Source organism: Wasmannia auropunctata, unplaced genomic scaffold (genome assembly GCF_000956235.1).
Source record: "Wasmannia auropunctata unplaced genomic scaffold, wasmannia.A_1.0 LD336071.1, whole genome shotgun sequence".
Lineage (NCBI taxonomy): Eukaryota > Metazoa > Arthropoda > Insecta > Hymenoptera > Formicidae > Wasmannia > Wasmannia auropunctata.
The window spans coordinates 514,250-541,722 of NW_012026819.1; the positions used below are offsets into that span (position 1 = coordinate 514,250).

The 27,473-nt window shown below is 41.2% G+C and overlaps 4 protein-coding genes and 1 non-coding gene across 8 annotated transcripts in view; 2 read left to right on the forward strand and 3 right to left on the reverse strand.

Annotated features, from left to right (window-relative positions):
* LOC105449849 (dihydropyrimidine dehydrogenase [NADP(+)]) overlaps positions 1-3,464 on the reverse strand; it is a 10,253-nt gene extending 6,789 nt beyond the window's left edge. The window contains exons 1-3 of the mRNA XM_011689260.1: positions 3,373-3,464; positions 2,459-2,791; positions 675-785 (exon numbers count right to left, since the gene is read on the reverse strand). Coding sequence (XP_011687562.1) covers positions 675-785; positions 2,459-2,506 — 159 coding nt within the window. The 5' untranslated portion in view covers positions 2,507-2,791; positions 3,373-3,464. The remainder of the gene's footprint in view (positions 1-674; positions 786-2,458; positions 2,792-3,372) is intronic.
* A 938-nt stretch (positions 3,465-4,402) lies between these two features.
* On the forward strand, positions 4,403-8,633 carry LOC105449851 (odorant receptor Or1-like). Of its 4 annotated transcripts, XM_011689264.1 has the most exons (6): positions 4,403-4,438; positions 6,084-6,631; positions 7,343-7,442; positions 7,508-7,595; positions 7,675-7,830; positions 8,361-8,633. In XM_011689264.1, exons 1-6 carry the CDS (start codon positions 4,412-4,414, stop codon positions 8,486-8,488), a joined length of 1,047 nt encoding a protein of 348 aa, XP_011687566.1. In that variant the 5' UTR covers positions 4,403-4,411; the 3' UTR covers positions 8,489-8,633. The 4 variants fall into 4 exon arrangements, with proteins under 4 accessions (XP_011687566.1, XP_011687568.1, XP_011687564.1 ...); XM_011689266.1 differs by lacking the exon at positions 4,403-4,438 and having other exon boundaries at positions 5,946-6,631; positions 7,508-7,615; XM_011689262.1 differs by lacking the exon at positions 4,403-4,438 and having other exon boundaries at positions 5,946-6,631.
* Positions 5,915-5,986, forward strand: Trnag-ucc. Its single transcript has one exon. It is a non-coding gene; the product is annotated as a tRNA-Gly (tRNA).
* LOC105449850 (3-ketoacyl-CoA thiolase, mitochondrial) lies at positions 8,485-12,176 on the reverse strand. The gene is made up of 8 exons (XM_011689261.1): positions 12,091-12,176; positions 10,850-11,016; positions 10,602-10,733; positions 10,077-10,341; positions 9,744-9,919; positions 9,437-9,637; positions 9,126-9,280; positions 8,485-9,051 (listed from the first exon to the last, which is right to left on the reverse strand). Exons 1-8 carry the CDS (start codon positions 12,107-12,109, stop codon positions 8,967-8,969), a joined length of 1,200 nt encoding a protein of 399 aa, XP_011687563.1. The 5' UTR covers positions 12,110-12,176; the 3' UTR covers positions 8,485-8,966.
* A 1,187-nt stretch (positions 12,177-13,363) lies between these two features.
* Positions 13,364-26,952, reverse strand: LOC105449852 (E3 SUMO-protein ligase RanBP2). The gene is made up of 13 exons (XM_011689267.1): positions 26,723-26,952; positions 25,919-26,144; positions 25,507-25,683; positions 25,119-25,431; positions 24,613-24,914; positions 24,429-24,526; positions 24,225-24,348; positions 17,376-23,951; positions 16,783-17,022; positions 16,020-16,376; positions 15,086-15,399; positions 14,653-14,778; positions 13,364-14,540 (listed from the first exon to the last, which is right to left on the reverse strand). The coding sequence occupies exons 1-13, from the start codon at positions 26,792-26,794 to the stop codon at positions 14,487-14,489; spliced, it is 8,979 nt and encodes a 2,992-aa protein (XP_011687569.1). The 5' UTR covers positions 26,795-26,952; the 3' UTR covers positions 13,364-14,486.
* Positions 26,953-27,473: the final 521 nt, after the last annotated feature.

Consider the following 27,473-nt stretch of genomic DNA (forward strand, 5'->3'; position numbering starts at 1 on the left):
TTACCACCAGCTAGGATGCAGGAATTTAATCTTCTTCTCATTGACAGCCGAACTCTTTCAAAAATACCTGGGTCGTTTCTTATCGAATTGCATCCATCAGTTATACGATTTCTCAAATCTTCCACATTTTCTACTGGAGTAGTGTAAACTAATAACTTTAGATGACCCCATAGAAAATAATCCAGAGGGTTTAAGTCTTATTTTCAATAATTTTGTTTAAAAACCTGTATCGCCTGTTATCTATGGAATAAAGCATTTTTTCGAAAATCATCAGAAAACAAAAAATTCTTAAAATAACCCAGTAAATAACCCCCTGAATTTTTGCCCTATATTTAGAAAACACCCTATATATATATGTATATATATATATATATATATGTATATATATATATATATATATATATATAATCGTACATTACTTATATCAATATTATGTCACAAATCGAAATTAATCGTATTTCTGCACAAATGCTGCTGCAATACCTAAAAAGTGTGAAGTATAAAAAGTTTAATATATCAATGTCTACACACACGCGCGCGCGCGTACGTGTCTATACGAATTGCTTTATTTGAAGCAAACTTTTAAGAATAATTTTCATTAATTCGATTTAAATAATTTAACAATTAACAATTCAGTTTAATAATTTATTAATAATTTGATTTAAACGACTTACGTCACATTTCTCATGGATGTTCCTTTTCCAATGCTCCTTATTCTGTTTGGTGTGCGCCGATGGCACAAAATTTGTATGAACTTTGGACTTCGGATTGATGTTCAATATATTCTATAATTTACGTATATGTTACCGTCAAAACAGATAATCCGTTAAAACCTGAATTTACTAGTTAAAACTAGAATGATATTGATTAGACAAAAAGTCAAAAACCTATATGTGAGCATAGTATAATTATAGACCTCGTTTCAATTAAATTTAAAACTTGTTTTAACTAGTAAAATTGGGTTTTAACGCGAATTACATACATAAGTTAGTCAATTTATAGGGAGGCAAAATTATCGTAGAAACGAGTTATCACAGTTCTTGTCGACATAAGATAACAGTTTTGAAAAAGTTAGAAGATAAATAAAAGTCCCTACACAGTAAAAAACGTTTTGTATTTATGTTGAAAACGGTCCACTCACGTTCTTGTTTAAATTTTGTGTCGAATTTTTATTTGCTTGTTAAATCATTAACATAATGTGATTATGTTATTTAAATATTTTGTGTTAAATTGATATTCAATATTTCTCAAAATAATACAATTTATAAGTAAGTGAATAAATAACATAAAAATAAAGTAGTTAGTTTTTAAATCGTAAATTCTAAGATAAATGAATAAAAGATAAATATACTTGTTTATTTTACATGTTATAAGTGTTAATTTTACTGAAGAATGATATTTCCACAATTTGTTCTCTAATTGTATTAGAGTATTACATTTTTTGTATTAATTTTTATATAATGTTTCTAACATATTCATTTTGCGTTAAATTAATACAAAAATTTGAGTGGACCATTTAGGACATGTGAAACGTATTAAATTCAAAAAAATATAAATACAAATACAAATTTTTCAACTGTGTATTGAAAAACGTCTCTATCTTGGAGATTAAAAAAAACCTAAAATATTTATAAAACTTTAATGCTAGCTTATCCAAGTTTGCACAGACTCATTAAAGATCTTCATAAATATTACTTATAAACAGATAAAAAAATCGATAAAATAAAAAGAAAAAATTGCTACGCGAAACGTAATATAAAAATTTTAGGCAAAAATAAAAAACTATATTAAAAAAATATCTTACTACATTACATTAAAAATTATAAATCCAAATATATAATAAATTTAAAGAGATACAATTACAGAAAATTTGTCAAAATTAAAAAATTTCTCTTATAAAAAGCAGATGTTTCTTTTTTTTAAGGTGATTTTATCGGGCAAGTCCCAGTCAAAAGTTAGTCCCTCCATATGACTAATAATTCAATAAAAATATTTTGCATAAACTGTACATATGCGATTGTGTGATGTTTATGTGACAACGTCACACTATCGAGTTGGCGTTGAGCGATAAAACCAAGTTATAAGCTTCCCAAACAGCGCATGCACATCCAAATATGTATATATGTTTAAAAAACATTTGAAAACCATCACTGAGATGTCTTTATAATCGATATTCATAGTTTTTATTTCAAGACGGTTTTAACTTATGTCTTAATAAATGCTAATACGGCTCTGTAATTAGCTCATAACATCTTAAGACGATTTTAAATATAAAAATCAACTATGACTATATCAATACTGTTCTAATACCTATTTCTGGACATGCGTGTGCTGTCTGGATCTTTCGAAGAATCAGTATCTAATGAGCGTTCTAATAATTTGCAAATAATTGTCCAACATCACAGAGAGATCGTCAGAAATCACTTCCTTACATCACGTATCGAAAATTCGCACTTACTTCAATATCAGGCACGTCCTTGCTCAACATCGGTGCTGGCGATGCCATTTTTCGTAGCTGCACTTACGAATTTTAAGTAGCACGCGACTTAACGTAGCAGACTTGTGCGACAGATTGGCGATCCGAGAAACCGGTATAATGAGAATTGCGAGATTGGCTTGCTGAAGTGACAGGTAACTGAAGCAACTCGCCTCGAGTTTACCTGCCGGTGACAAATATATGCGAGATCCCCGAAGATCGCGTCACTTCGACATTTGAGCCTGCACTGAGCTTAGACTGCAGCCATTTCAATATTTTTATCACTCGACGTTTGTGACGTAGCCTGGACTGAAACTGAATCAGTAGAAGAAATATCTAGAAGATAACACTCAGATATTTCCGCGCTTATCACGTCATCGTATAGCAGCACGCTTTAATTGTATCTTATATAAGTCATTCCCCGATGAAAAAATTCTCATAATCAAAATAATAAAAATTTCGTCTAAAAAACCTGTAAATTTTTCTAAATAGTAAAATTATAGAAATTCTGAAAAATTGTATAAAGAATTCAAAGAAAAATGTTCATCAGGGTTATATCTTATTTTTGTTACATGTACATACATACTAGACCTATATAGAACGATAAAACCGGTTTTACGCGTGAGAAAAATCCGCCGATAAACATTGCTAAATTCGCGTTTACTTGCAAAGAAAATAATCTTTTAAAAGCAAATATTAAATTGATCTGATAACTTTATTCTAATAACTATGTGGATTAATAAATAGTTTGGTTTTCATTCCCTTGCCTTTAAATGTTATAAATACAATCACAAGTTTTATGCGAGAATACGCTTGCCAGAGTTCTTTTCAGTTTTTCAAGGATACAGAAACCGGTATTTAATACAAAGATCGATAAGAGTATATATGTATATTACCACTGTGTTTATCGTTTACCGTCCAAACGTTCACTGTCACAACGTATGCACTATACAATGAATTACCACGAGAAAATGCCACGTGTTTGCCTCTGCGTCATCGCTCCGTGGAATTGTACAGAGGGAATAGGCGATAGTCCGGCACGATCAATTATTCCTATATAGATTATACGTCAATCGCTTTCGTAATTGAACTTAATAGCGTAGTGCCTGATAAGCCACGCGGCTCGCAAATAACACGCGCGTATGATGAAAGCGGAGCGATTCGATTGATTACAAGCCAAGCGCTTACATAATGCTATATAATTTCCGCTTTGGAGAACCTACGGAATTTCTCTCGAATTAGAGGAGCCCGTCCAGTATTGCAAAAGCATCTCAATTTGAGTTATTATCAAACGTACAAATGGAAGGAAGCATATATTCAATGCTATGGTACATTAATTGTACCTCTGTGAATTGTTAAGCGATAAGTCGAGATAGCCGTGTAGCTCCATAATCCACAATCCACGATCCTCGCGTCTCTTCAACGTAAAACACGCGACGCTCTTCATAAAACACAAATTACAAGCATTTTATTTATAAGCATCTCTTGCTTCTAATTAATTTGTGAATTACATAATTTTTTTATTTAAATGCAAGAGATTTTATCCACGGAAATTCCTGTCGAATTTTGAATAAATTACTTAATGAACGTTTAACTAATATTAAATTGGACTGAAGTGATTAGTGAAGAATTGTGCGTTAAACGACTTTTTCTTCGTAAAAAGATCACCATCGAGGTATATATGACGCTCGGTTTTCAAACGGAAAAATGAAGAAACGAGGAATTATCGCGCCGAATTTTCACCTGAGGGTGAGCCTGACGATCGTCTACTTCCTGGGCACGTGGCCGCCAGCGGGCAAGTTTCGCCTACCTTATTTGCTTTACACCGCCTGTAGTTTCACCTTCATCCTGGGTATCTTGCTCGCCGCCGAGATAGCGAATGTCCTCGCACACTGGGGAGATATGTCGAAACTCGTTGCGGTTGCGACCTTGTTGATGACAAATTCCACCCACGCTTCGAAGGTAATTGCAATTATCTTGGCGCCTTGTGATTAACATTTTACAGCAATCCAATGATTTGAGGTGAGATATATGATGTTCCGATTAATTTCTACGTGAGTGAATCGTTCAAAAAAAAATTGTTCCGCCTTATAAACATTTTTAATTACTTTTATCACTGGCACGACACTCGTCGGAAATGTGTCTGCTGATAATTTTCTCATTCACGTTATTGTTTTTTTTTTGTATTAAAAATGCAGAACATTTTTAAATTCTAATGTTTATCAGCAACGATAGAACTAAGAAAGTACTACGTTACTGGAACTTTTTATTATTGTTTTTAAAATTTAAAAAAGATGTGCTAACTTCACAGCATCCCAGCAAACAAAAATTAATTTAAATGAATTGAAAATTCAATTCATTTCAGTTTATTTTAATTTATCTAAATTGACTCCGAAAGTGCATTTATGACCCTATTATATTATTTTTTAATTTAAATAAATTAAAATATGAAATGAGCTATTCATCATATTGAACTCGGTTGTGTGTGTGTGTGTGTGTGTGTGTGTGTGTATTCATGTCTGATTATATATATTATTTTCTAATTCAAATAAATTGAAATATGAAATGAGCTATTCCCAATGTTAAATTTTGAATTCATATCGCGTATTATATATAATTATATTTGGATTCAAAAGGATTCGAAAAATCAGAAGCGCCAATTCGGAAATGTCGAAATAAATTCATTTCTATTCATTTTAATTCATTTTCGTTTGCTGGGATATTATAATTATACTTTAATTAAAATAATTAAAATTACGACAAGCTTTTATATGCTATTATTGTGTACAATATTTGAATGTGAATGCGTTTTTCTAATTATTTCCAATTATTTTTCGCGATTTCGCTGACAAGGTATTATTTACATTTATAAATACGGCCGCAGTCAAAGGCAAATTTTCGTGAGCCAACTTTCAAATAGGCCCGGCGAGGGGGTAATTGAAGGACGATGACATTACCAATCTTTTTTGACTGTACTGCATGAGGATAATAAATATATATGTAAAATTACACTATTTTATTATCAACAGTGAAAAGTTTACATAATGTTTTAATTTTCGAAACGTTTGCTATACGGATACATATATTTTTTAATTTTCACAACGTTTACTATACGTATACGTGTGTGTATACAGCAAATGTTGTGAAAATTAAAAAATGTAAAATTTTCACATGTCGATAATAAAAATAGCGATTTAATTGCGCGCACGTAAAACGATGATTACGTTTGTTATCCTCGGTGCAGCCAAAATGGCGGTTGGTAATGTCATCGTTCTTTAATTACCCTCAGGCCCACCGGAGCCACCGGGCCCACTTGACGGTCGCGAAAAAAATTTGCTTTTGATCGGCTTTAAATAAAACACTGTCGGTGGCGATTCCAACAGCGTCGTTCGTAAGGATGGGTAAGATCTAGCACTAAATGCAAGCGGCTAGCATAGTGCGATGGTGGTGTAATGGTTAGCATAGTTGCCTTCCAAGCAGTTGATCCGGGTTCGATTCCCGGCCATCGCACACTTTATTTTTTTTATTCTTTGGTTATAATATTTCATCCATCTGTATAAAGATCATGAAAAATGGAGAAGGTAAACACAAAAATCGACATTTTCAGGTGGTCGTTCTACTGCGCCGTCAGGCGCGGATCCAGGCGCTCCTGGACGCGGCCAACAGCCTGGCGTTCAGTCGCCACGACGAGAAGTACGAGGATCTGCTGATAAGCTACGCGTGGAAGGGCCTCTTCCATCACGCGGTTTATCAGAGCTTCGGCGGGATCGCGGTGTTCTGTTGGGGCTTCACACCGATCGCCGACCTGGTCGCCGGCCGCTCGCGCCGGCTGCCCATGGAGGGATGGTATCCCTACAACACGACGGCTACGCCGGCCTTCGAGATCACCGCGGCGCATCAGGGCATCGCAATCATAATCGCCTGCTTTCACAACGTGGCGATGGACACGCTGATGACCGGCCTGATCGTGGTCGCCTGTTCCCAGCTGGCGATCCTAGAGCACAACATCACGTCGATCGATAACGAGGAAGGCATCCGAAAATTGCAAAATAGCGATAACGATAAGAGTGGGTCGCTTGCGGCTGAACGGAGAGCCATGTCGTCCTCTTATCAGTTACTCAAGCGATGTGCGGTTCACAACAATATGATATTTCAGTAAGTTGAGATGTTTAAAGGATTATAGATCCCTGGTAATCATCAACTAAGTAACATTATGTCACACAATATTATGTTTTTCCATTTAACAGTATAAATGTAATGTAACACATATTACATGTAACAGTTACATTGAGTAGAAATCATATAATTCTGATGTTAGTTGATGTTTATTGAGAAAATAATAGCAAAATAGGTGAAATTATTTTCTGACATTTAAAATAAAATATCTCATATATAATTTCCTTCATGAAAAAATTCTCTAATATTTTTAAGAAAATTTGTCACATTTTAAATTTCTAAAGATTTCTGAAAAAAACAAATTTTCCAATTTTATACATTTTTTTATAGAAATTATAAAATGAGAAATTTTAAAAGTTTTAGAATGTCTCAGAATTTACTTATGAAAAATTCTAAAAAAGATGTAAATTTTCTTAGAACTTCTGAAATGTTTCAATTTATGTAAAAAATTTGAGAAATTTTCTAAAAAGTTATACAGAAATTCTGAAATTTACATAAAAATTCTAAACAATTACATAAAGAATTCTAAGAAAATGTTCTTAGAAGAAAGACTAGAGTTTAATTCATGTGAATTTAAATTCTCTTGAATTAGATTTGCACAAATAGAATAAGAGAGAATAAAAAGATCGATGAAATTAATTATCGATTTGCGTTTTAGCTTCGTTTGCAACTAACTGCATTGATTTGCAGTTTCACGAACGAGATCCAGGATATATTTGGTACCGTCATCTTCTTCCAATTCCTCTCGAATTGCGTGATCATTTGCTTGATCGCCTTCAAGGTGTCGCAGGTAAATCCATCGATTGCTCCGATCGACTTGCCCGTGAGTTCTCACGCGATCGCGTTGCACCGCAGATGAAAGTTTACATCCCGGCGGTGCTGATCGGCATGCTGACGTACATGTGCTGCATGACGTATCAGATATTCATCTTCTGCTGGCACGGTAATGAATTGCATCTGCATGTGAGTATTAAAATATTCTTGTACACGGACGTGCGTGAGAGACACACGCCGATTTTTAGAGCATGCGTTTAGCCACGGCCGCGTACTCGAGCAACTGGTTCTCCAACACCGAAGGATTCAAACGCGGCCTTCAAATCGTGATGACAAGGTCTCACCGTCCGTTCACTTTGAGCGCCGGCAAAATCATGATGTTGTCTTTAGATACTTTCGTGCAGGTATTTAGGATTTTTATCAGACGCTTTGTTAAAATTAAATTCACTCAAATCCACTATAAAGACATCTAGATGTTGCCTTTCTTATAGTTGAGCTTTCATAAATCATACGCACTATTTATAATTATCGATGCAAATCAAAAGTTGCGGTCTATAATAATTCGTATATTTTTACTTTGAATTGATTTAAAATAATTATTTAAATCTATAATAATTCGTATATTTTTACTTCAAATTGATCTAAAATAATTATTTAAATCCATACTGATATAATAATTCGTATATATTTTTACTTCGAATTGATCTAAAATAATTATTTAAATCTATAATAATTCGTATATATTTTTACTTTGAATTGATCTAAAATAATTATTTAAATCTATAATAATTTGTATATATTTTTACTTCGAATTGGTCTAAAATAATTATTTAAATCCATACTGAAATCGGAAATTAAACTGCCTCAAATTTTAAGGCAGTTAAGCGGAATCCTAGAACGTTCGAACAAAGCTAACAGCTCTCGTGTATTTCAGATAATGCGGACGTCCTATTCGATTTTTACGGTACTTCAAGGTTCGGCTGCTTAACGACAAATTCGTTGACATCGGTTTTCGTAGCTATATATATTTTTTCTTTAAAACTACCAAAGAAAGCGAATTAAATATAAATCTTTCAGTTTTATTCAACAACGGATCGTTATGTGTACAAAAAAAGTATATATAAAGTATATATAAAGTTTTTGTATGTAAAAATATTTTTCATGATTTTACCTGTATCACCAGGATGAGGAAAAAGGATTAACAATTGTTTCAGTATTTATAAATCATACGACGTACTCTTATCACTTTGCACTGATTTTGTTTGTATAAAATATCTTTAAGCAATTAAGGTTGCTTTTAGGAAATACAAATCGACACAGATACTGGTGCACACTCAAACCATATATCGTATATATACAAGCGAAGTGTTGGTATCAAGTTTCCGAATCCATTCTAATAATTATTTAATTGGACGAAACACATTCCGATTCTTCTCCCGAGAAAAGTCCAAAAGTGTCGATTGAGTTTGAACAAAACTATAAATGGAAAGCGACGTGTGTCGATTTGTGCTTCTTAAAAGGAAAGCAGCCCGCGAACTTCTCACAGCGCTTCCACCATCACAGCGATACCTTGGCCACCACCGATGCAAGCGGAACCAATACCGAATTTTCCAGCCTTTCGCCTCCTGCAGGAAGATACACACATAGATAAGAACATTAAGACAAAATACGCTTGTACGCGTATTGTGAAATACGTTACCTAAGCTCGTGCACCAAGTGAGCAGTGATCCTGCTACCGGAAGCGGCCAGTGGGTGTCCTACAGCAATAGCGCCACCATCCACGTTCAGTTTATTCAGATCCAGATCAAGTTCCCTTGCACACGCCAATGTCTGAGCGCCAAACGCTTCGTTGATCTACCGGAAATTACACGAGTTAGTGCATGACGGGGAGTAAATATGAAAACCTCTTAAACTATATTTTTAATTACTTCTCATATTAATTGATTTCACATCTTTGGTTTCAAGATGCTGCTTGACGAGACAAGGTTTTTTTTTCTGCGTAAATCTCACCTCGACGAGTTCGATGTCATTGAGTGTCTTGCCCGTGGCTTTAAGCAAGTCCCTGATTGCTGGCGCAGGACCAATCCCCATAATGCTCGGGTCCACGCCGACCACGCTGTATCCTACCAAACGTGCCAACGGTTTCAAGCCTTCCGCCTTGACGGCTTCCTCGCTAGCCAAAATAACAACGCTCGCTCCGTCACAGATACCCTGAGAAACGTGAGTAAAGTCGAGAGTTAATTAAATTTGGAAGAATATAGTCGATATAAGGATTGATATAAAATTTCTGTCCGCAAAATGAATGAAAACGCAATACCGATGCAGAACCAGCTGTGACCAATCCATCTTTCTGGAAAACTGGTTTCAGCTTGGTAAGGGTCTCCATTGTCGTTTGTACACGCGGATGCTCGTCCACGCTGACAGTTGTGTCCTGCTTCTTAATTTTCACTTGCACAGGCGCTATTTCTTCTTTAAAACGACCCGCGTCGTTGGCTGTAATGTTTTTTTTTTTTTTTAATAGATGTTTAAATTCTATATAATTCAAATTTAATTAGAAAAGAAGACTAATAAACTACAAATTCCGTATTTTATTTATTTAATTAATAGCGCCGACAGATAAAATATTAAGTAGGATATTGGCAATATTTACCAGCTTTCCAACGTTGTTGACTACTCAAGGCAAATTGGTCGACCTCCTCCCTCTTCAATTTGTACTGAGCGCCGAGCTTTTCCGCAGTCAGGCCCATAGGCAAATTGCAGTGGGTGTCGAGTAATCCAAGCCAGAGTGAGTCCTCAAATTCAATTTTCTGGCCCAGGACAGTGCCAAATCGAATGTTTCTCACAACAAAAGGAGCTTGGCTCATGTTTTCGGCGCCACCCGTCAAGACAATTTTCGAGTCTCCTACTAGAATGTTCTGAAATGAAAAAATTTATGTTGATAGTGATGCTACTAACTTAAATTTCTGCACTATTGCTTATTAGTATTTGACATACAGCTGCAATCTGTTTTACACTTTTAAAGAATTATATATAATATCGCTCTTAAAATTCCTTAAAATAAATGCATATATTGCTAATATTGTTATCTGTATTGGAATATTATTCTTTAGTTACTCTTTAATTTTTTACAATAATTAAATCATATTTTTAAAGAACTGCGGAATCCTTGACCAACCTGAGCGCCGCTGACAATTGCCTGGAAGCCAGAACCGCACAATCTATTTACGCTAAGTGCCGGTTTTTGTAATGGGATTCCTGATTTTAACAAAGCGTGCCTTGCCAAGAAAGCACCATCGGAGGACGAGGTCTATAAAGCAAAAATTGGAAAAATTAGAAGTAAGTTCTATGAAGCAAAAGGTAGCAAAATCGTCATAAGACCTACGTAAGTGCTCGCAATTGTTAATTACAAATGGAAACATTTACCGCCATGACGTGTCCAAATACAACACTGTCAATCTTCTCTGGTTTCAGACCGGCTGTCTGCATTGCGGCGGTCGATGCGACAACTGACAAATCGGTTGCACTCTTGTTGGCGAACATACCCCCCATTGTGCCAAATGGGGTGCGCTTTGCAGCGACAATGAAAATACCTGTGGAAGATGATCTCAAATTAGTAATTTATTTTATCTTGTCATATTTTTTTGTATCTGGATCTGTTGATCTTATATTCCATTAGACTATTAATTAGTTTTTAAGTAAAAATTATTTGATTCAGAGGAGAAACATAACACATACATACATAGGCTGCAATTCGTTATCATAATCATATATTTTTACTTGAGACAAATTATAACACACCGTTTTCTTTTTGAGGTGTTATCTATTTTATCTTAGACTTGTTTTTGCTGCACTGAATTGCATTAATTATATATACTTATCCATCTCGCTGAACTGTTTCTTTCACTAAGCTTCAACTACATATTTATTTTAAGTGCAATAGTAAGGGTGTACTAATTCAGTTACAAACGACAGATTTAATTGATGTTCGTTTCTATCAATGTAGATTTAACATTTTAATCTTGGTTTAACTTATTTTTTATCTTCTATAATTTTAAAAATTAGAAAAGCCAGGGAATAAATTAACTTTAAATTTATTATTTTATTATTATTAACTTAAATATATTTATATATAAACTCCGAGATTTTGAAAGTTAATCTATATCAATAGAAAATGGACATTAGAACGATTTTGACTAGAGGACACCGTTTAACTTTCCAGATAGCCATCTGCAAAAACAGATTTCGAACAGAATTTAATCGACGTTTATAATTCATACGAAAATTCACCGATGGAATCGTTTGAAGGAACTCTCCAACTAAACATACATAATTTGTCTTTATTCCAGTTAATCTTTTCGTCCATACGTGAAACAATAAGAAATTAATAATTCTACCCGTGTTGACGGAATAGTACAAATACATATATGGATGTTATTTTTCACAAGTTAATCGCCGAATAAATTAGAGTTTGATCGTGAAGTCGCTTTTCAAGTTCAAGAGTATCAACGAGTGTCAGGCGGACAGATTGACTTTTAAAGAGTTCTCTCTCCTCGATCGACGATAGTCTCGATCATCGGCTTGATATGCAATTACAATACATCTTGCGATCGAGGATTCATATGGGATCACATGGGATGAAAATCGTGGACGTGTACGGTAAATACCTTTCGTTACGGCCGTCATCGTGGCGAATCACTTTGAGTCACGTTTCAAACTGTTGCAGTAGGAATGCGTGGAAGCTTGAGACCTTCAAGACACAGTATACTCGAGATATACCCACTGTCCCACTCAAGGCTCAAAGTCCGCCGAGATAGTGTGGGGCAGCGTCGAATGCTTAATCTGCTCATGTTTACCGGAATGTTTTTGCTGCATCATGGCGCTGGAAGAGGAGAGAGAGAGAGAGAGAGAGAGCCCGACCGGGCCCGGGAAACTTTTCAACATTCGATCCCACGTGTCTTTCTCTTATCATGTCGTACACCTTCGTTCCGCGAGATTATATCTCTATTTTTGCCCTCGCGCAGACACTGTGCGACGCATGCCCTTATCCAATAAATTACGATGCGGTCGCGTGATAGAGAAATAGCTCTATTTTTATACGAAAAATTTGATGTAAATTTATAGTGTATTATTTGTAATTTTTTCCTTTTACATCAGGTATTATCATCTCGTCTATTCGGAATGATAACTCGGTCATCTTAATTGTTTATTTTGTTGAGTTAAAATATTTTCATAATTATTTTTTATTTGTCACTAAAGTATAATTAGCTAAAATAACGCAAGTTATAGTCTAAAGGACGTCATAAAGACGTCATAACGATCTTTAGACATTCGTGTTGACAACATAATATACAGAACATTTCAAAGGTCGTTCTTCTGTTATATATGTCTAGTCATCCGACTTCGCGCGACAATCAATTTCGACATTTTCTTTAAATAGCGAAAAGAAAATATCAATCTGGACCGGATTCCACAATCATGCCATTTGTATCCCTCAGAATATTATAAATTTTATTTGGTCGCCTTAGTGAAAAAATTCTCATGTTATCTTATATTTTTTATATTTTAAAATTAAAATTTGTGTAAAAATATCTTAAACTTCTTCAGATATAAATTTTATAAGTCTTTTTGAAAAATATAGAATGAGAGAAGTCTCAAAATATAATTCATAAAGTCATAAAATGTACTTCAGATTTCACATACATAAAGAATTAAAAAAAAATTTGTAAACTCTCAGTCTATATATTTTGAAAAATTCCAATTCGTTTAAAAAATCTGAAATTTTCTAAAAAATTAAAAAATTATACAGAAATTCTGAAATTTATATAGAAATATTGAAAAATTAAATCTGAAGAATTCAAAGAATTCTGTCTTCATCAGAACGTGTTAGTTTCATTATCAGAATGTATATATTTCGCTACAAGGAACCATTACATACAGTTTTGTTACAACTGTGAGTCTTTAATTTATTCACCTTTAATTCGTAGATACAGAGATTTGATTTGTATTCGAGTCTTACAATAAATCCATTTCGTTAATGTTCGTTGTGTATGTGTGTGTGTGTATGTATGGTGTGTATATGGTGTGTGCATGCTCGGATGCTTTTGCAGGATTAATATGTGGGAAACATCACTTACCTGAGAAAATAGGTTCTAAAAGCAATATTTTGATCAAATGTTTAATACTTTTACGTTATACGTTACAATGTGTCATATCGGTGATCTATATAATACATATTGTCTCATGCGACAATTTCTATTTTAGTCCAAGGGATACAGTACGTTATACACATACACACTTTATCAGAATGTAACTACAAGATCACATGGATCATATTTACAGTAGCCGTTAATTTTGGTGCTGCAACAACTCTTTGCAATCTAATCAAATGTAATCTCGACGTAATCTTCTTTTTTAACGTAACACTAATTGGTAGAAAATTATCAGCATTGAAAACATTGTATTTGTGCTATTATCTCATTGCTCGTTGTGAGCGTGTGATTTTTATCAAGGTTTATCAAGGTTTTTGCAAATGTTCACTTGAAAATACAGTTTCGAAATGGATATTTAAAAACTGAATAAAAAAAAAAATGATTATTGGTAGCTACGTGGAAATGCTTTCGTTGCGAAGTAGAAAGCGATTTTCAGTTTTGGCACATATTTTATTAAAAAAAAAAAAGAGGGAACCATTCTTAAGACTAGTATAAAAATAAACGAACGAAATAAACATCGTGATGTTTGATCCTCTACTTTTCTCCACTTTGTGCAGTTATAAATAAGTATTTTCTCGCAGCACATAAATTATTACTACGGGAACTTGCACTTTTGTGTTCGCGTGCCTATTACAGATAATTGTACTTGTCAAACTTCGCGTGTCTTGAGCCTAAAAACAAAAGAGAGAAACAAAAGGGAAGCTAAATATGTAAAAATCTAGATTTTTCTCTTAGTCTTAACAACTTGAGTAGAGCGACAAGAAACAACCCGTTTTAACATTTTTACGCTAACGTAGGAAGATAATGAATTATTAACAGCCAATTAGCAGCTACTTATTAGCTAAAGATCTTCACTCTGCTTCGTGATACTCGACGACGCCGGCCTGCTTCGCGCTGTCCACTCCCTGCGAAGAAACATCTCGGTCTTGTATATTTCACACGTTTTCTCGAGCGCTGAGTATACACACGCGTGACACAATTTTTTTTTAATGTATCACTCGGTCGAGCTTTACTTACATCCTCGAAAAATGTATGCATCTGTTGCGCCGCTTGCACTGACGAGAAGACTGCCCTCAGAACTCTCCTCTGTGGATGGTCCAAGGCGTAATCGATCCCGCTCCAAATACACTCTTTGCCTTCCACCTTTGCGACAATACAAGAATAGGGAATAAAGATATTAACATTGGCAAAGATGCACGTAGATCTTTGAAGTGTTAATCATATACGGTACATTCAACATTTGAGATAATACACTCAACTGCAGAAAATAATAGCTTAGGAACTATCTCGTCTTTCTTCTGCAAATATTACTTATAAATCATATACTTTCAACATAAATATAATTTCAAGTTTAGTCGTAAAGGAAAAGGGAGCTTAATTCGTGTTATCGAGATTAGCAGAAGAAAAACGAATTCGCAGCGTATCTCGTGTATGTGAATACAATTATTACCCGCATCACCGAATCCATGCTGATGATGGTGTTGCTCGCGTACTCGTCCGAGTCGTCGAGCTTCAAGACGATTCTCTCGGCGTAGATCTCGGAGTCGTAATGGATCGCCAGGTTCCCCAAGCCCACGCTCTCCCACTTGTTGTCGTTAGGCCATCTCGCGAACACGGTGGCACGTTTCTCGATTATAGGAAGCATCTCCTGATCGTCCTCCTCATCTTCCTCTTCCTCGTCACCCTCCTCTTCCTCCTCTTCCTCCTCATCCACGCCTCGATCATGTTCTTCGCTGTCCTCCACTTCGCCGATGCATCTTTCACCTATCAAAATGTAAATTGATGTGAAGGCTATATATATATAATCGAATTAGATTACAGCATACGCGTGAATTTAATTAAAGTGTGTAATACATACGTCTCGTTGAAAAACATGTGATCGTATTTATGGAAACACTTTCAGCAAGTTTTACAAGTATCGTGAGACATAAATGACAGCTATGTTTTTCTCGAGTATAATTTAAAAGAGCAGACGCATGTGCAAGATGCATAATAATTTATTGCGATTAATATAACGTACAGTGTGGAATTTCAGATAAAATAAATGATTGCGGTCGTTCAGTAACACAAGAGGAATTCTACAATACAAAATTGATCAGCGTTATAAAATCCATAAAATGTTAAATAGCATTATTTCGTTCAATTTCGGGAATGTTATACATTTTCACGGTTAATATTATTCCGTTTTATACAGTAGATAAGTGGCCTCAAGTTACATATATCTTAAATTTAAATAATAAACGTAACGTGCGAACATTAATTAATTGAACATCCGTGTACATGTAAAAAAAAAAAGCTTTAGCGCCGTGCAACAGCAACGAGTGGAATCGGCGAACGATTCGTAGAAGCGTTTGCAACCTCGATAATCTCGAATCAATCACTACCTTCAGTAGTTCTCCTCTCGCGCAATTTTTGCTGAATATTATTGATATGCGCCTTGAACTGCCGGGCCAGATCGGGCGATTTAAATCTAATCGCCAGCTGTTCTGCGCACGGCTCCTGCTCGGCGTAGTTCATGCCGGCCCACATCCAGGCCTGTTCCGACGTGGACATCGGATAAAATTCCACGTTGGGGGTGATCAGGAAGTTGCAGACGACCTTGTGCACTTGTTCCCGGCGTAAGAGTAGTCGGTAGCTGCCGTGGCCCACATGATGCAGTATCTTCATCTCGCCGACGCCGCGCTCCTTCCATTCCTTCGTAGTAGCGTCGTATCTGTACAACTTGGCTCTCTGGCAGAACACTGTAAACGAGTGAAAAAAAAAAAAAAAATCAGAGCTTAGAAAAGAAAAAGCTCGAATAGCCTTAAAAGTGAATGGCGATACTGCAGTCTTTTCTTAAATAACGAATAAATTAAATATCTTATCAATATTTGTATTTAATTTAAGCTAAACAGTTTTTTTTTAGAATTATTGCAAGTTCTTGCTCGATAATGATTCATTGGATTTAATATTAAATTAACATTAATTTGACATTAAACAAAGGTTAACTTAAATAAGTTAATATTAATTTGTTTAAATTAATTAATTTAATATTAATAAACGATTTGACATTAATTACGCTGATACAAAAAAGTCCGCAAATAAGTTTTCTCGTATGAAACTGAAAGATTCTAATTCAAAATGATAAGTGAAAACATCCAAGGTTACCTTTCTCCTCCTCTTCTTCGCCAGTTCGGACTTCGATGGCATCCGGTAAAGGTACAATAGGTTCAAAGTGAGGATCGTGATCCTGCTCGTTCTCCACTTCGCCGTCGTCCTCTTCATTGTCCTCCTTTTGCACGGAATCTTCGTGCGATTTGTTTTTAACCGATGCCGAGCTATTCAGTGATGTATTGGATTTCGAGCCGAACACCGATGATCCCGCACCAGCGAACGAAAAGTTGGGATCTGAAAGAAGTATCGATTAAAGCTACTGAAAAGATGTTTGCGCAATTAGGAATGAACATTGCTGAAAGTCGATGCTTTTAACAAGATAAACGACAAGCCATCGTTGGAAAATGTTTTCGCAAAGAGAGAAAAAATTTAAATTGTAAAAGTAAAATTCTAAAAATTTCCCTGAGGAATCGAAAAAATTCATGAAAGTCCCTTTTGAAAAAATTTAATATAAAAAAATCCCTTAAAAATTCCAAGTTTCCTAGGCTTTTCCTGGCAGTAAACGCTAAATAATTTCAGACATTCTATCCGCTCAATTTTGCTTGGAACAGTAACAGCTTCTCGTTGCTTCTCATTTCACAACGTACCGACTTTGAAGGCCTCCGGTTGCACCGCCTTCGCAGCGAGCGCTGAGAACGACATGTCATTCGTCGACAAGAAATTCGGACTATCCTCGTTCTTCTGCACGTTATCCAACGGTTTCGAGTCGAAGATAGTCGTCGGTCCGAAAACATTCGTCGTCGTCGCCGTGCCAAAGACGTTTGTCGCCGCGGCGGTGGGTGCTGTCGCACTGCCGAAGATGCTCGTCGTTGCCGGTGCCGCCGTCCCGCCGAAGATGCTCGACGTCGTCGGTGCCGTCGTCGTCTTGCCGAAGATGTTGGCCGTCGTCGTCGCAGCGGTCGTCCCGCCGAAGATGTTCGTCGTCGTTGTCGCCGCCGTCGCCCCGCCGAAGATGTTCGTCGTCGTTGTCGCCGCCGTCGCCCCGCCGAAGATGTTCGTCGTCGCCGGCGCCACCGTCCCACCGAAGATGTTCGTCGTCGTTGGCGCCACCGTCCCACCGAAGAAGTTCGTCGTCGTTGCGGTCGTTCCGGCGAACGGCGAAGAAGCGCTGTTGCCGCTGAACGTCATCTTGGAGAAGGGCGTCGAGCCGAACACCGAGTTGGACGACTGACTGGACGTGACCGTCGATGTGGCGACCGTGGTCGCCGTGGTGGTGGCGTTGGTAGAGGAAACGGTACCGTCACCGCCGCCCTCGCTGAAGAGCGGTGCTTTCGACGAGGCGCCGCCGAAGAGGTTCTTCTCAGAATCGAAGGTGAAGGCAGGCTGTTTGAATACGGTCGTCGATGTCACCTGGCCGAATATCGGTGCAGCCGTGTTGGTCGCGTTGAAAGCGGTCGTCTGTGTCGTTTGAGCATCGGTGGGACTACAGATCTTGAGATTTTCGAGCGCGGCATTCGTCGCCGTCTTCTCCGCCGTTTCGTTGGTGCCGAACTGAGGGTTCATGCCAAACGAAAAAGTCGTAGTTTTCTTGTCGTTGAACAGCTTCAGATCGCCGGTGCCGAAGCTCATTGTGGAGCTGTCGAAGTTGGGAGTAGCCGAAGGCTTGAACGTCGCAGTCGTGGACGTCGCGAAAGAGAATCCATTCTTGACTGACGGGGATTGCGTTGCGCTCTGAGTAGTTTCGCCGGTACTCTCAACAGTACCACTCGACGAACTCGTGCGCGAGCTCGTGTCCTTCGACGACGATTGCGCTATCGTCTTCTTCCTGTCCAACTCGGGCTTCCACTTCGTTGTGTCTTGCCCGGTGACGTCCGGGTACAGCACTATGCCCGGTTTCCTGCAGCCTCTACAGCCAGGACAGTCTTCCTTTTGCTTGTAAGAGTAGAAGTTTGCCGGTAGCTGCAACTTCAAGGCTGCCGCCTTCTCCTCCGGAGTAACCCTCGTCTCGTAGACGATCTCGAGCTCCTTGTTCGACGAGGCGGTCGTCCTCGTCGCGGATTTATCCGTCTTCTCGCTGCTGACAGTGGCGGCCGACGGTTTAACGTTCCTCCTGGCGTCGTCGATCGCTCGCTTGAAGTCTGCCGCAATCTCGGAAGTTTTGAAGCGACATGCGAACTGCATGTACTCGATCTCGCCCTCGCTGTAATCCGCAGTGGTCCACAGCCACGTTTTCTCGTCCTTCGGCGTGAATTCCAAGTCGCTGGACAGTACGTGATTCAGGCATAACTTCAGCACGTGATCCCGGCGCATGATCAGCCGCAGCTTGCCGGTCTCCTTGTGACACAACAGTTTGATATCGCCCAGTCCACGCTCCTTCCACTCCTTCGCCGCGGTGTCGAACCTGAATAGCTTCGCGCGATGGCTGTAGAGCACCTCTTCGTCCTCCTCGCCGGTCTTCACCTCGATCTTGTCCGGCAGCGGTATGATCGGCGAGAAGTGAATGTCCTCGCTCTCCACCACCTCGTCCTCGCTGGTCTCGCCGCCGCCACCGGGCGACTTGGCCGGTGACTTGGCGGTGAAGTTAAAGCCGAAGGACTTGGCGGGCGAGCCGAAGGTGAACGGCGAGTCACCCGTGCTTAATAACGCGGTGTTGCTTTTCACCGGCATACCGAACACGAAGTTGGTGCCTGTGTTGGTCTCCTCGGGTTTGGATGGCGTCACCTTCGCGCTCTCCGCGTCCGTGCCCTTGTCCCCCAGGATCCCCTGCATCCGGAAGCTGAAACCGGTGGCAGCAGTCGTTTCCTTGGTGGTGTCCTTGGGAATGCCGAAAGAGAACGTGGTCATGGGCGTCGCGCCGGAAGCGGACGTGTTCAGCAGGAAGACGCTGGCCTGCTGCGGCTTGGGCGGCTGTGACGGGTCCTTGGGATTGTCGCAGGCCACGCAGTAGACGTTCGCCCCGGAATTGACGATGTAGCAACCTGTACAGCTCCAGGAGCCGGCGGGCGACTTGAACAGCTCCGATAACGGTGGTTTACCAGATTGAAGGAGGGGTTTATCAGCGACCGCGGGGCCGCTCTTGCTGCTCGCTGCCGAAGGCGACGGGGCCTCGCAGGCCACGCATTTCATATCCGTGGCATTGTTTCTGGTGTAGCAACCACCGCACTCCCAGGAACCGGTCGGCGGTTTAAACAGCTCTGATAACGGTAGTTTGCCAAACTCAACGGGCTTACCAGCGACCGCGGGGCCGCTCTTGCTGCTCGCCGCCGAAGGCGACGGAGCCTCGCAGGCCACGCATTTCATATCCGTGGCATTATTTCTGATGTAACAACTGTTGCACTCCCAGGAATCGGTCGGTGGTTTAAATAATTCCCACAACAGCGGTTTCGCTTCCGTAGCGCTTTCCCCCGATGACGCCTGAGTCTTCCTCTCGAGCGCTTTTGCGACCTCGCTCGGGCTGCCGCCTTTGGCTAGCTTCTGCTGACAGCTCGACACGACGTTGTAGAACTGCGAGGCCAGTTCCGGCGTGCTGAACGTCGCGGCGTGCGACGACCAGGTCTTACCGGGTTCTTTGGCATTTGCCGGAACGGTCCAATTGACAACTGTAGTACCACTCTTGTACGTAAACGCCATATCCAACGGAATCCCGTGGCTGTAGATCCTGGAGCTTTCGTCGTCCGTCAGTAGCAGGCGAAGCTTGCCGGATTTCATGTTTAACAATAGCATCAACGGTCCTGTGCCCTTGCTCTTCCACTGCATGGCACTGGCACCGTTCATACATTGACACTGAAGGCTCGCCGTTCCGACGAACAACTTCTGCTCATTTTCAGACTGCGGTCGCGTCTCTTCGCTGGACGATCCCTGTTTGGTGGCGCCGGGTGGCGGCAAACGAGGTCTCCTCAGTGTCGAATTCTGGCCGGTTGTCGCGGGCGAGGAAAATATCGGCGAGGCGTTGGAGGTCGTTAGAACAGACGAGTTTGTTGTCGGAGTCGTGGCGAAGACGAAGCTCGCAGACGACGTCGAGACACTCGTTGCGCCGGTGGTCGTGACTTTCGTCTCGGGTTTATTGGTTGACTTGGTGAACGAAAATCCACTAAACGGACTGACTTTTGGCGGTTCTTCGACCTTCTTGGAGTCACCCGTTTCCGCGTCGCTGACCTCCTGAATGATAGGTTTAGAGCTGAAGGAGAATCCCCCTAATGTCGTCGTGCTAAATTTCAATTTGTCCGAGGAAGCCGCTTCCGTCGTTGAACTTGTCTTAGCCTGACTTGTCTTGGACGAGTCTTTGTCGCTGGTGGAGACTTTTTCGCACGTCTTGGTCGCTTTTCCCGGCGTCACGGGTAAGTTGAGTCTAGCCTGATCGAAGGCCTCCTTGAACGCCATCGCCTCCTCCGCGGTTTTGAATCTGATGCACAGCTTCTCCAGCTTCACCTCCTCGTCGGCGAAGTCGTTGGCGACCCAGAACCACGCCTTGTTGTTGTTCGTCATGGGACTCAGCTCCATGTCGGGCCTCAGCATGTGATTCGCGCAGATCTTCAGGATCTGATCGCGACGCATCAGCAGGCGCACCTTGCTCTCCGCGTTGCGCAGCAGCTTCACGTCACCGACGCCGCGCTCCTTCCACTCCTTATCGACGAAGCGGAACAGCTTAGCCCGGCCACAATACAGCGTGTCCTCGTTCTCCTCGCCGGTGGTGATCTTCACCTTCGCGGGCAACGGTACGACTGGCACGAAGTTCGGTATCGGGTCGTGCTCCTGTTCGCACACCTCCGCAGACGTGTTCGGCGAGTTCACCGACCCGTAGGAATTATCGTGTATCTTACTGCCAGCGGTATTACTCTGGACGCTTAGCGAAGCAGTCGTGTGAGTCATCGTGATGGACGGTGACGTTGTCAGATTGCTGTAGATCGGCACATTGATGTTGGCCGCGTGGACGTAGGCTGAGGTTGGCGGTAAGTTGACGGTGGTTGGTATGGTGGCCTGCAGGGGCATGGGAATCTGATAGCAATGCGGCACACTGGAAGAAGACGATTTCGTTGTCGTCATTGTCGTCGTCGTTGTGGGCGTAGTGGAGAAGGTGGCAGCTGCTCCACCTCCCAGCCGATACTGCGGCGGTATGGTGACGCTCAGAGTCGGTTGGGTGGACGGCACCGTGGTCGGTAGCGTGTCGGATGTCGTGATGACCACGTTCACAGGAGGCGCTTTGTTCACCGGCGCATCTTTGATAATCGTCGTCGTCGTCGCCGTCGTCGTGGTTGTCACCGTCCCTGATGTCGCCTCGGATTTGGTTCGCGATGGCGTTTCTATCTTCTGCTTCAGCGACATTTGCAATGACGTGTTCGCCGCGGCTGCCGGCATGAGATCGGGCAATTGCGAGGAGAGCGTCGATGCGAAGAGGCTCTGTTGCAGATTGTCGGGTACTTTCTGATTGGGATACAGCATTGGCATCGGGTAGACGGTGTGAGGATACAGGGACGATATAGCCGCTTGAGCGTTCGGATCGGTGAACGGTAATCCTCCCTGATAATACTGGAACGCCGCGGTCGCCGCCGAAGGGTACATCAGCGACGAATAAGGGTGCCGAGCATGCTGCGGTGTGAATATGTTACCGGAAATCGAGGATGCCGGCCCGGCTGGTTGATTCTGATAGCTCAAATCGGCGTACTCGTCATCGTCGAGAACGTAGAAGTCTTCGGGATCGACAGCGGGATTTACGCTCTGTTGCTGCTGAACACGCTGCTGCTGCTGCTGCTGCTGTTGTTGTTGCTGTTGGAACTTTTGATTCTCCTTACGCGACTCCACCACTTCTTTCGTCAGAGTGTCCACTTTATCGTTCAAAATCTTCATCTGCATCATCACGTTCTTCATCTGCTCCGTTATTTCCTGTATCTCGTTGTCTCGGGACTGCACAATCTGACGTATCTGAGCGTCGAGGCGCTCCGGACTCGGGCGTGCCTCCGTGCGGTGTTTCGACAGATTGAAATAATCCTGCAATCTGCACGGCGTGCTGGCGTGTTTCGGCGTGCGATGAGCGTTCCTCTGTGGCGTACTCAGCATGTTCGAACCGCCGCCGGTCAGCGTCGTCAGCATGGGCAATGTCGGATTCGTGACCGCCTGATCCACGGCGCTGTGAGTGGGCGAGTAACTCTCATCGGATATACCGTCGATGTCATTATTCCTACTTAAATCGCCTCTACCCAAATCCGGATCTATCCTCTTCAATTCATTCTCGATGTCGGTGATGTGAGTGCCGAGCTCGGAGTTCAATGGATGCTTGGGATTCGTGCCCGGGCTGCGGAGTCGGTCGAGAGTAAGGTAAAAGCAATTTCTCGCCTTCGACAGCATTATGATGTGCTGCGATCGCATCTCCGAGGTTAGACTCTCGCGCGGCGTGGAGTCCACTATCTCGTCCGCGAAGATCTTGTAGATCTGCGCCAGCTGGAACGACGCCTCCGGGCACTTGAGCGCTTGCAGCGCGTCGATCGCCTGCTCGTACTGCTTTTCGCGCACGAGCCGCTGAGCCAACAGCAACTTGCCCTCCTCGAGGGCGTTCGTCAGCTCGAAGTTGTTCATCTCCTTGCCCTGATAATTGAACAACTTCGACGGAGACATACGTAACGTTTGATTGTTCTGCAGCCTCTCCAGCAGCGGTAGAGCGGCGGTCCAGTACAGCTCGGAGCGCGCCTCCCACTTGGGGATGAAACCATTCGCCTCATCCTTCTCCTTCGTCGTCTTCGCGCGATGATGAAACATGCGCGCCAGATGCACCAACAACACCGGATGCATGCCGTGATTGCCGATGCAGCGAATGATTTCCAAACCCTGTTGCAATTCCTGCCGTAACTCGCCGATGTCGCCGTCCACGTCCTCCCGTTTGGAGTACATCTTGTACGCCGCCGACCACCATTTCTCCTGATTACTGGTGGACAGCGTCGCGGTAAGATCGATCGGCAACGTCGGCAGTTTCTCCGGGTTCACGAAGCTACCGAGTTGCTGTTCCTCCAGAATGGCGGACGAGCAGAGTATCGCCGCGTTGAGAAACGCGTCGATATCGATGAGACACAGGCTGTCGGGTGCCGCCTGATTCGTATTGAACACCGAAAACTGCAATGCTGGAAACACGCGCGAGGTCTGATCCGGATGCGGAGCGTCTTTGTGCTGTGGCCGATTCTCCAATCCAAGCCAGATTTGATGGTGCAATGAGGCAGGCCACACCTCTTGTGCGACTGTAAACAAAAATTTTTTAATGCCTATTGTCTTTCTCGTTACATTGTTTTCCACTGACGGTATATTTATTCCGGAGATTGTTGCAGTTATTGCAAATTCAAGCTAAGTGTAACTTTATTATTATCGTTACTATTATTAAATATTAATAATTTATCTAATAATACAAATAAATGTAACATAATATTTGTGCAAATTAATGGATTGCAAAATAAACGAAACGCTTTATCCTTATTCTAATAATCCAGAAAGTAGAGAGAGATTAATAAACGTACTTTGGCTGTAGGTCCTTAGCTGATTTGCGGTGCACATGCGTAAAGGTGGATCAGGAGCTGAATGATGGTGGCAAAAAAATGAATTTCGCATATGATCAAGGTGTATCCTGGTTACAAAAATTCTCTGCAAAAGAAAATGCACGTTGAATGTATCGGGATAGCATTTAATTATCAGAATCTGCATGAAAAAAGCTCGATTTGTACCTGATAAATACGCTCTCTCCAGGGTCCCGTGCAAAATTTATCAATTCTATCTATCAGTTTTTTCGTGTCATCTCTGGCATAGTTTTGAAGAATGTAGCCTGATAAAGAGTGAAAAATTAGAATCGTTAGTAAAGATATTTAATGACAATTCCTAAATTCCTACAAAATAATCCATCTCGCGTACCAGCTTGGCAACATCGATATGCCGCCTCCATGGCCCATATGTTGAATTGATTCTTAAATTCGTCCTCTAGCTGTATGCGCAAACGGCTCTCTAACGGAGCCACGTGTAACGCGGTCAATAACAGAGGCGAGCACAGCCTTCCCGCTTCGTTCCAACTGCCCTGCTCGCGTTTCGTTTTGCGCAACAGCAAACACGCCAGGTGGAAGTGCAACTGGCCCCACATGTGCGTGAACAAGTGCTCCGTGAAGGTGTGTTGCTTAGAAAAGTTTTTTGACTTCATCTCGTTCAGGTTTTGGTCAAAGCTAGAGCAACGAATGACGTTTCGCTTGATGAATATATTGTAGAAATAAGTGCATGCAAAACGACCGATCGCAATTATTTCACTTCTAAAATATGTAGAGTATCGTGCAGATACAATACTCAGATGACATTCGAACTTTATCAATTTTTTTTACCGATTGTCGAGTTAGAAAATACAGCTTGTAGAGACGTGTCGATATACTTACTTGAATACTGCCTGAGCTGCCTCTGGAATGCTTTTCTTTGTTTCGCCGCCTTGCTCCTTGAGACATAATCCCGCATATTTATCGGATACAGATATATAGAACACCCAGAACGACCAGTCGTGGGATTTGGTCTCCTTATATTTTGTCAGTAATTCGTACAGCAGCTGATACCACACAATGCTGTCCCTGTGAGGGACAGTGGCCTCCACGCTGACGGCATGTTCATAAGCTTTATCCAATTTACGCTCCGACATATAATAATTTAACAATTTAATGCGAAGTTGCACGTCAGCCGGTCTCGCGGCCAATTCAGCTGGAAAATTTCACACATTATAAATTCACTTGTATTCTTTAATCATTCTCGTCGTCAAAATTAATAATTACTTACATGCGATTAGTGCCTCAAGATCCTCGCTGCTGTTGTTTGGCTTCTCTATAGTCAAGAGTTTTTCTTTCAATTGAAAAACTATCGGGTGATGTGGAAACAGTTTGTCAGCTCTCTCTACCCAATACTTCAGTTTATTAACATCCATTCCTATGTCCATGTCAACCAATAATTCACATACTAGAAAAGAAAGCCACAAAGAAAAAAATTTTAATGTTACTGACTGATATAAAAATGTTCAAAGGACAATAATGCCCATTTCTGTATGCAGATTAACTTTAATCTCAATTTAATTTACTCTTTGGATAATAAGTAAACGTTGAACCAAGACTAAAATTAATTTAATTTAATTTATATTTTGTTATTTACATTGGCAATAGATGGTAAAAGGTAAAACACAAAAACGCCGACTTACCTTTCAAGACCAGATCATCTTGCCTCCCCTCGAGTTCGAGGGAAACTTTGTACTCATTGAAAGCTGCTTCCTTCTGACCGAGAGCCTCGTACGCCTGACCCAACAACTTATGGGCACTGGCAGAATTATCTCGTACCTCTAAGTAATTAAATACATATCTTTTTGTGGATTCATAATCACCAACTTGATAATACAATTTGGCAACATTGTAACAACGAAGATTTTTCTGCAAAAAAAAAAATCAAATATGTCATCAGTTTTAGTTACATAATCCAAATCCAAATATAAAGTAAATATTGGGTACAAGGCATATAAGCGGCATAAGCATGTCTCAGCATTTCAAACACGTGCTGCAATTCGTGTAGAAAAAAAATCTGAGAAATTTTCTTAAGTCAAAGAAAAATCATACAAAAATTATTCTGAAAAGTTTTGAAATCTATGTGAACTCTGAAAAATCATATGACAAATATATTCTGAAAAACATCTCTGTCGAAGTATCGGTAACGCGAGGACGGTTTCCCGCGAAAATTCGCCATCACCGATACGTCGCGCACTCGCCTGGCACAATGACTCAAAGGTTTTCGTTCGGCGGTTGCGTTCGGCCGGCCGAGCCGATCGTCGTCCGGGACACCCGGAAAAGCGCCCCGGGCCGATTATCGGGATTATCGATATCGGTTGCAGTTTGCGAGTAGTGGAGACGGGACGGGAGGACGTCGGCGTTCCGGCCGTTAGCCGCGAATGCCGGAAGAAGGAGAGAGTGAGATGGAACGTTCTCGTGTGTGTCTGCGCGAACGGTAACCTCACCTCGTTCTCGTTCCGCAGCTTGCAGAAGACGTTCTGCACGTGGCGGTCGACGTCCTTCTTCGTGCGGAACATGCTGCCGGCTGGACTGGCTCGACCGGAGTCGCGCCTCGCTTTCGTCGCACCACTCGATCGGCCGCAGGTTCCTCGTTTCTCGCTCACTCGCGCACTCCGCCGCGGCTCATCACGCGATTCGCTCGCAACGCACGTACTCTCTTTCAAACGAACGGGGCACCGTCGAATCCCGCGCTGCCAACGGCGGCGATCGTTAAACGCGAACTTCCCCCAGGCGGGATTCCAGGGCTGGCAATCGAAGAATCCGTTATCTCCGCACGTCGCCGCCATCGATCGTAGAAATCGCCGAGATTGCGGACAAAAAGAGAATCGACCGGTCGTATTGGTCGAACGGTTCAATTTGTCCAGATTGTATATATAGATTCACTCGCATTGATCGATGCGATACATAAAAATTTTCTACTGTACTACCGACGAGATACTATTAAGGTCCATCTACAATGAAAGTAGTAAGTCGTAAGCCGTAAAGGATTGTGTCCACGATACTAGAAATTGATCAAAGTTCTCGGGTCGAGATCTGTATAGCCAATAAAATTACTACTTTTCCGTAAAAGCTGCAAGTTGATTGGCTACACAGTTCTCGGTCCAGGAACTTAGACCGATTTCTAGTATCGTGGACACAAGGCTTAAGAAATTGACCAGTCACAGTTGAATATGAGAAGAATAATCGACTGTGATT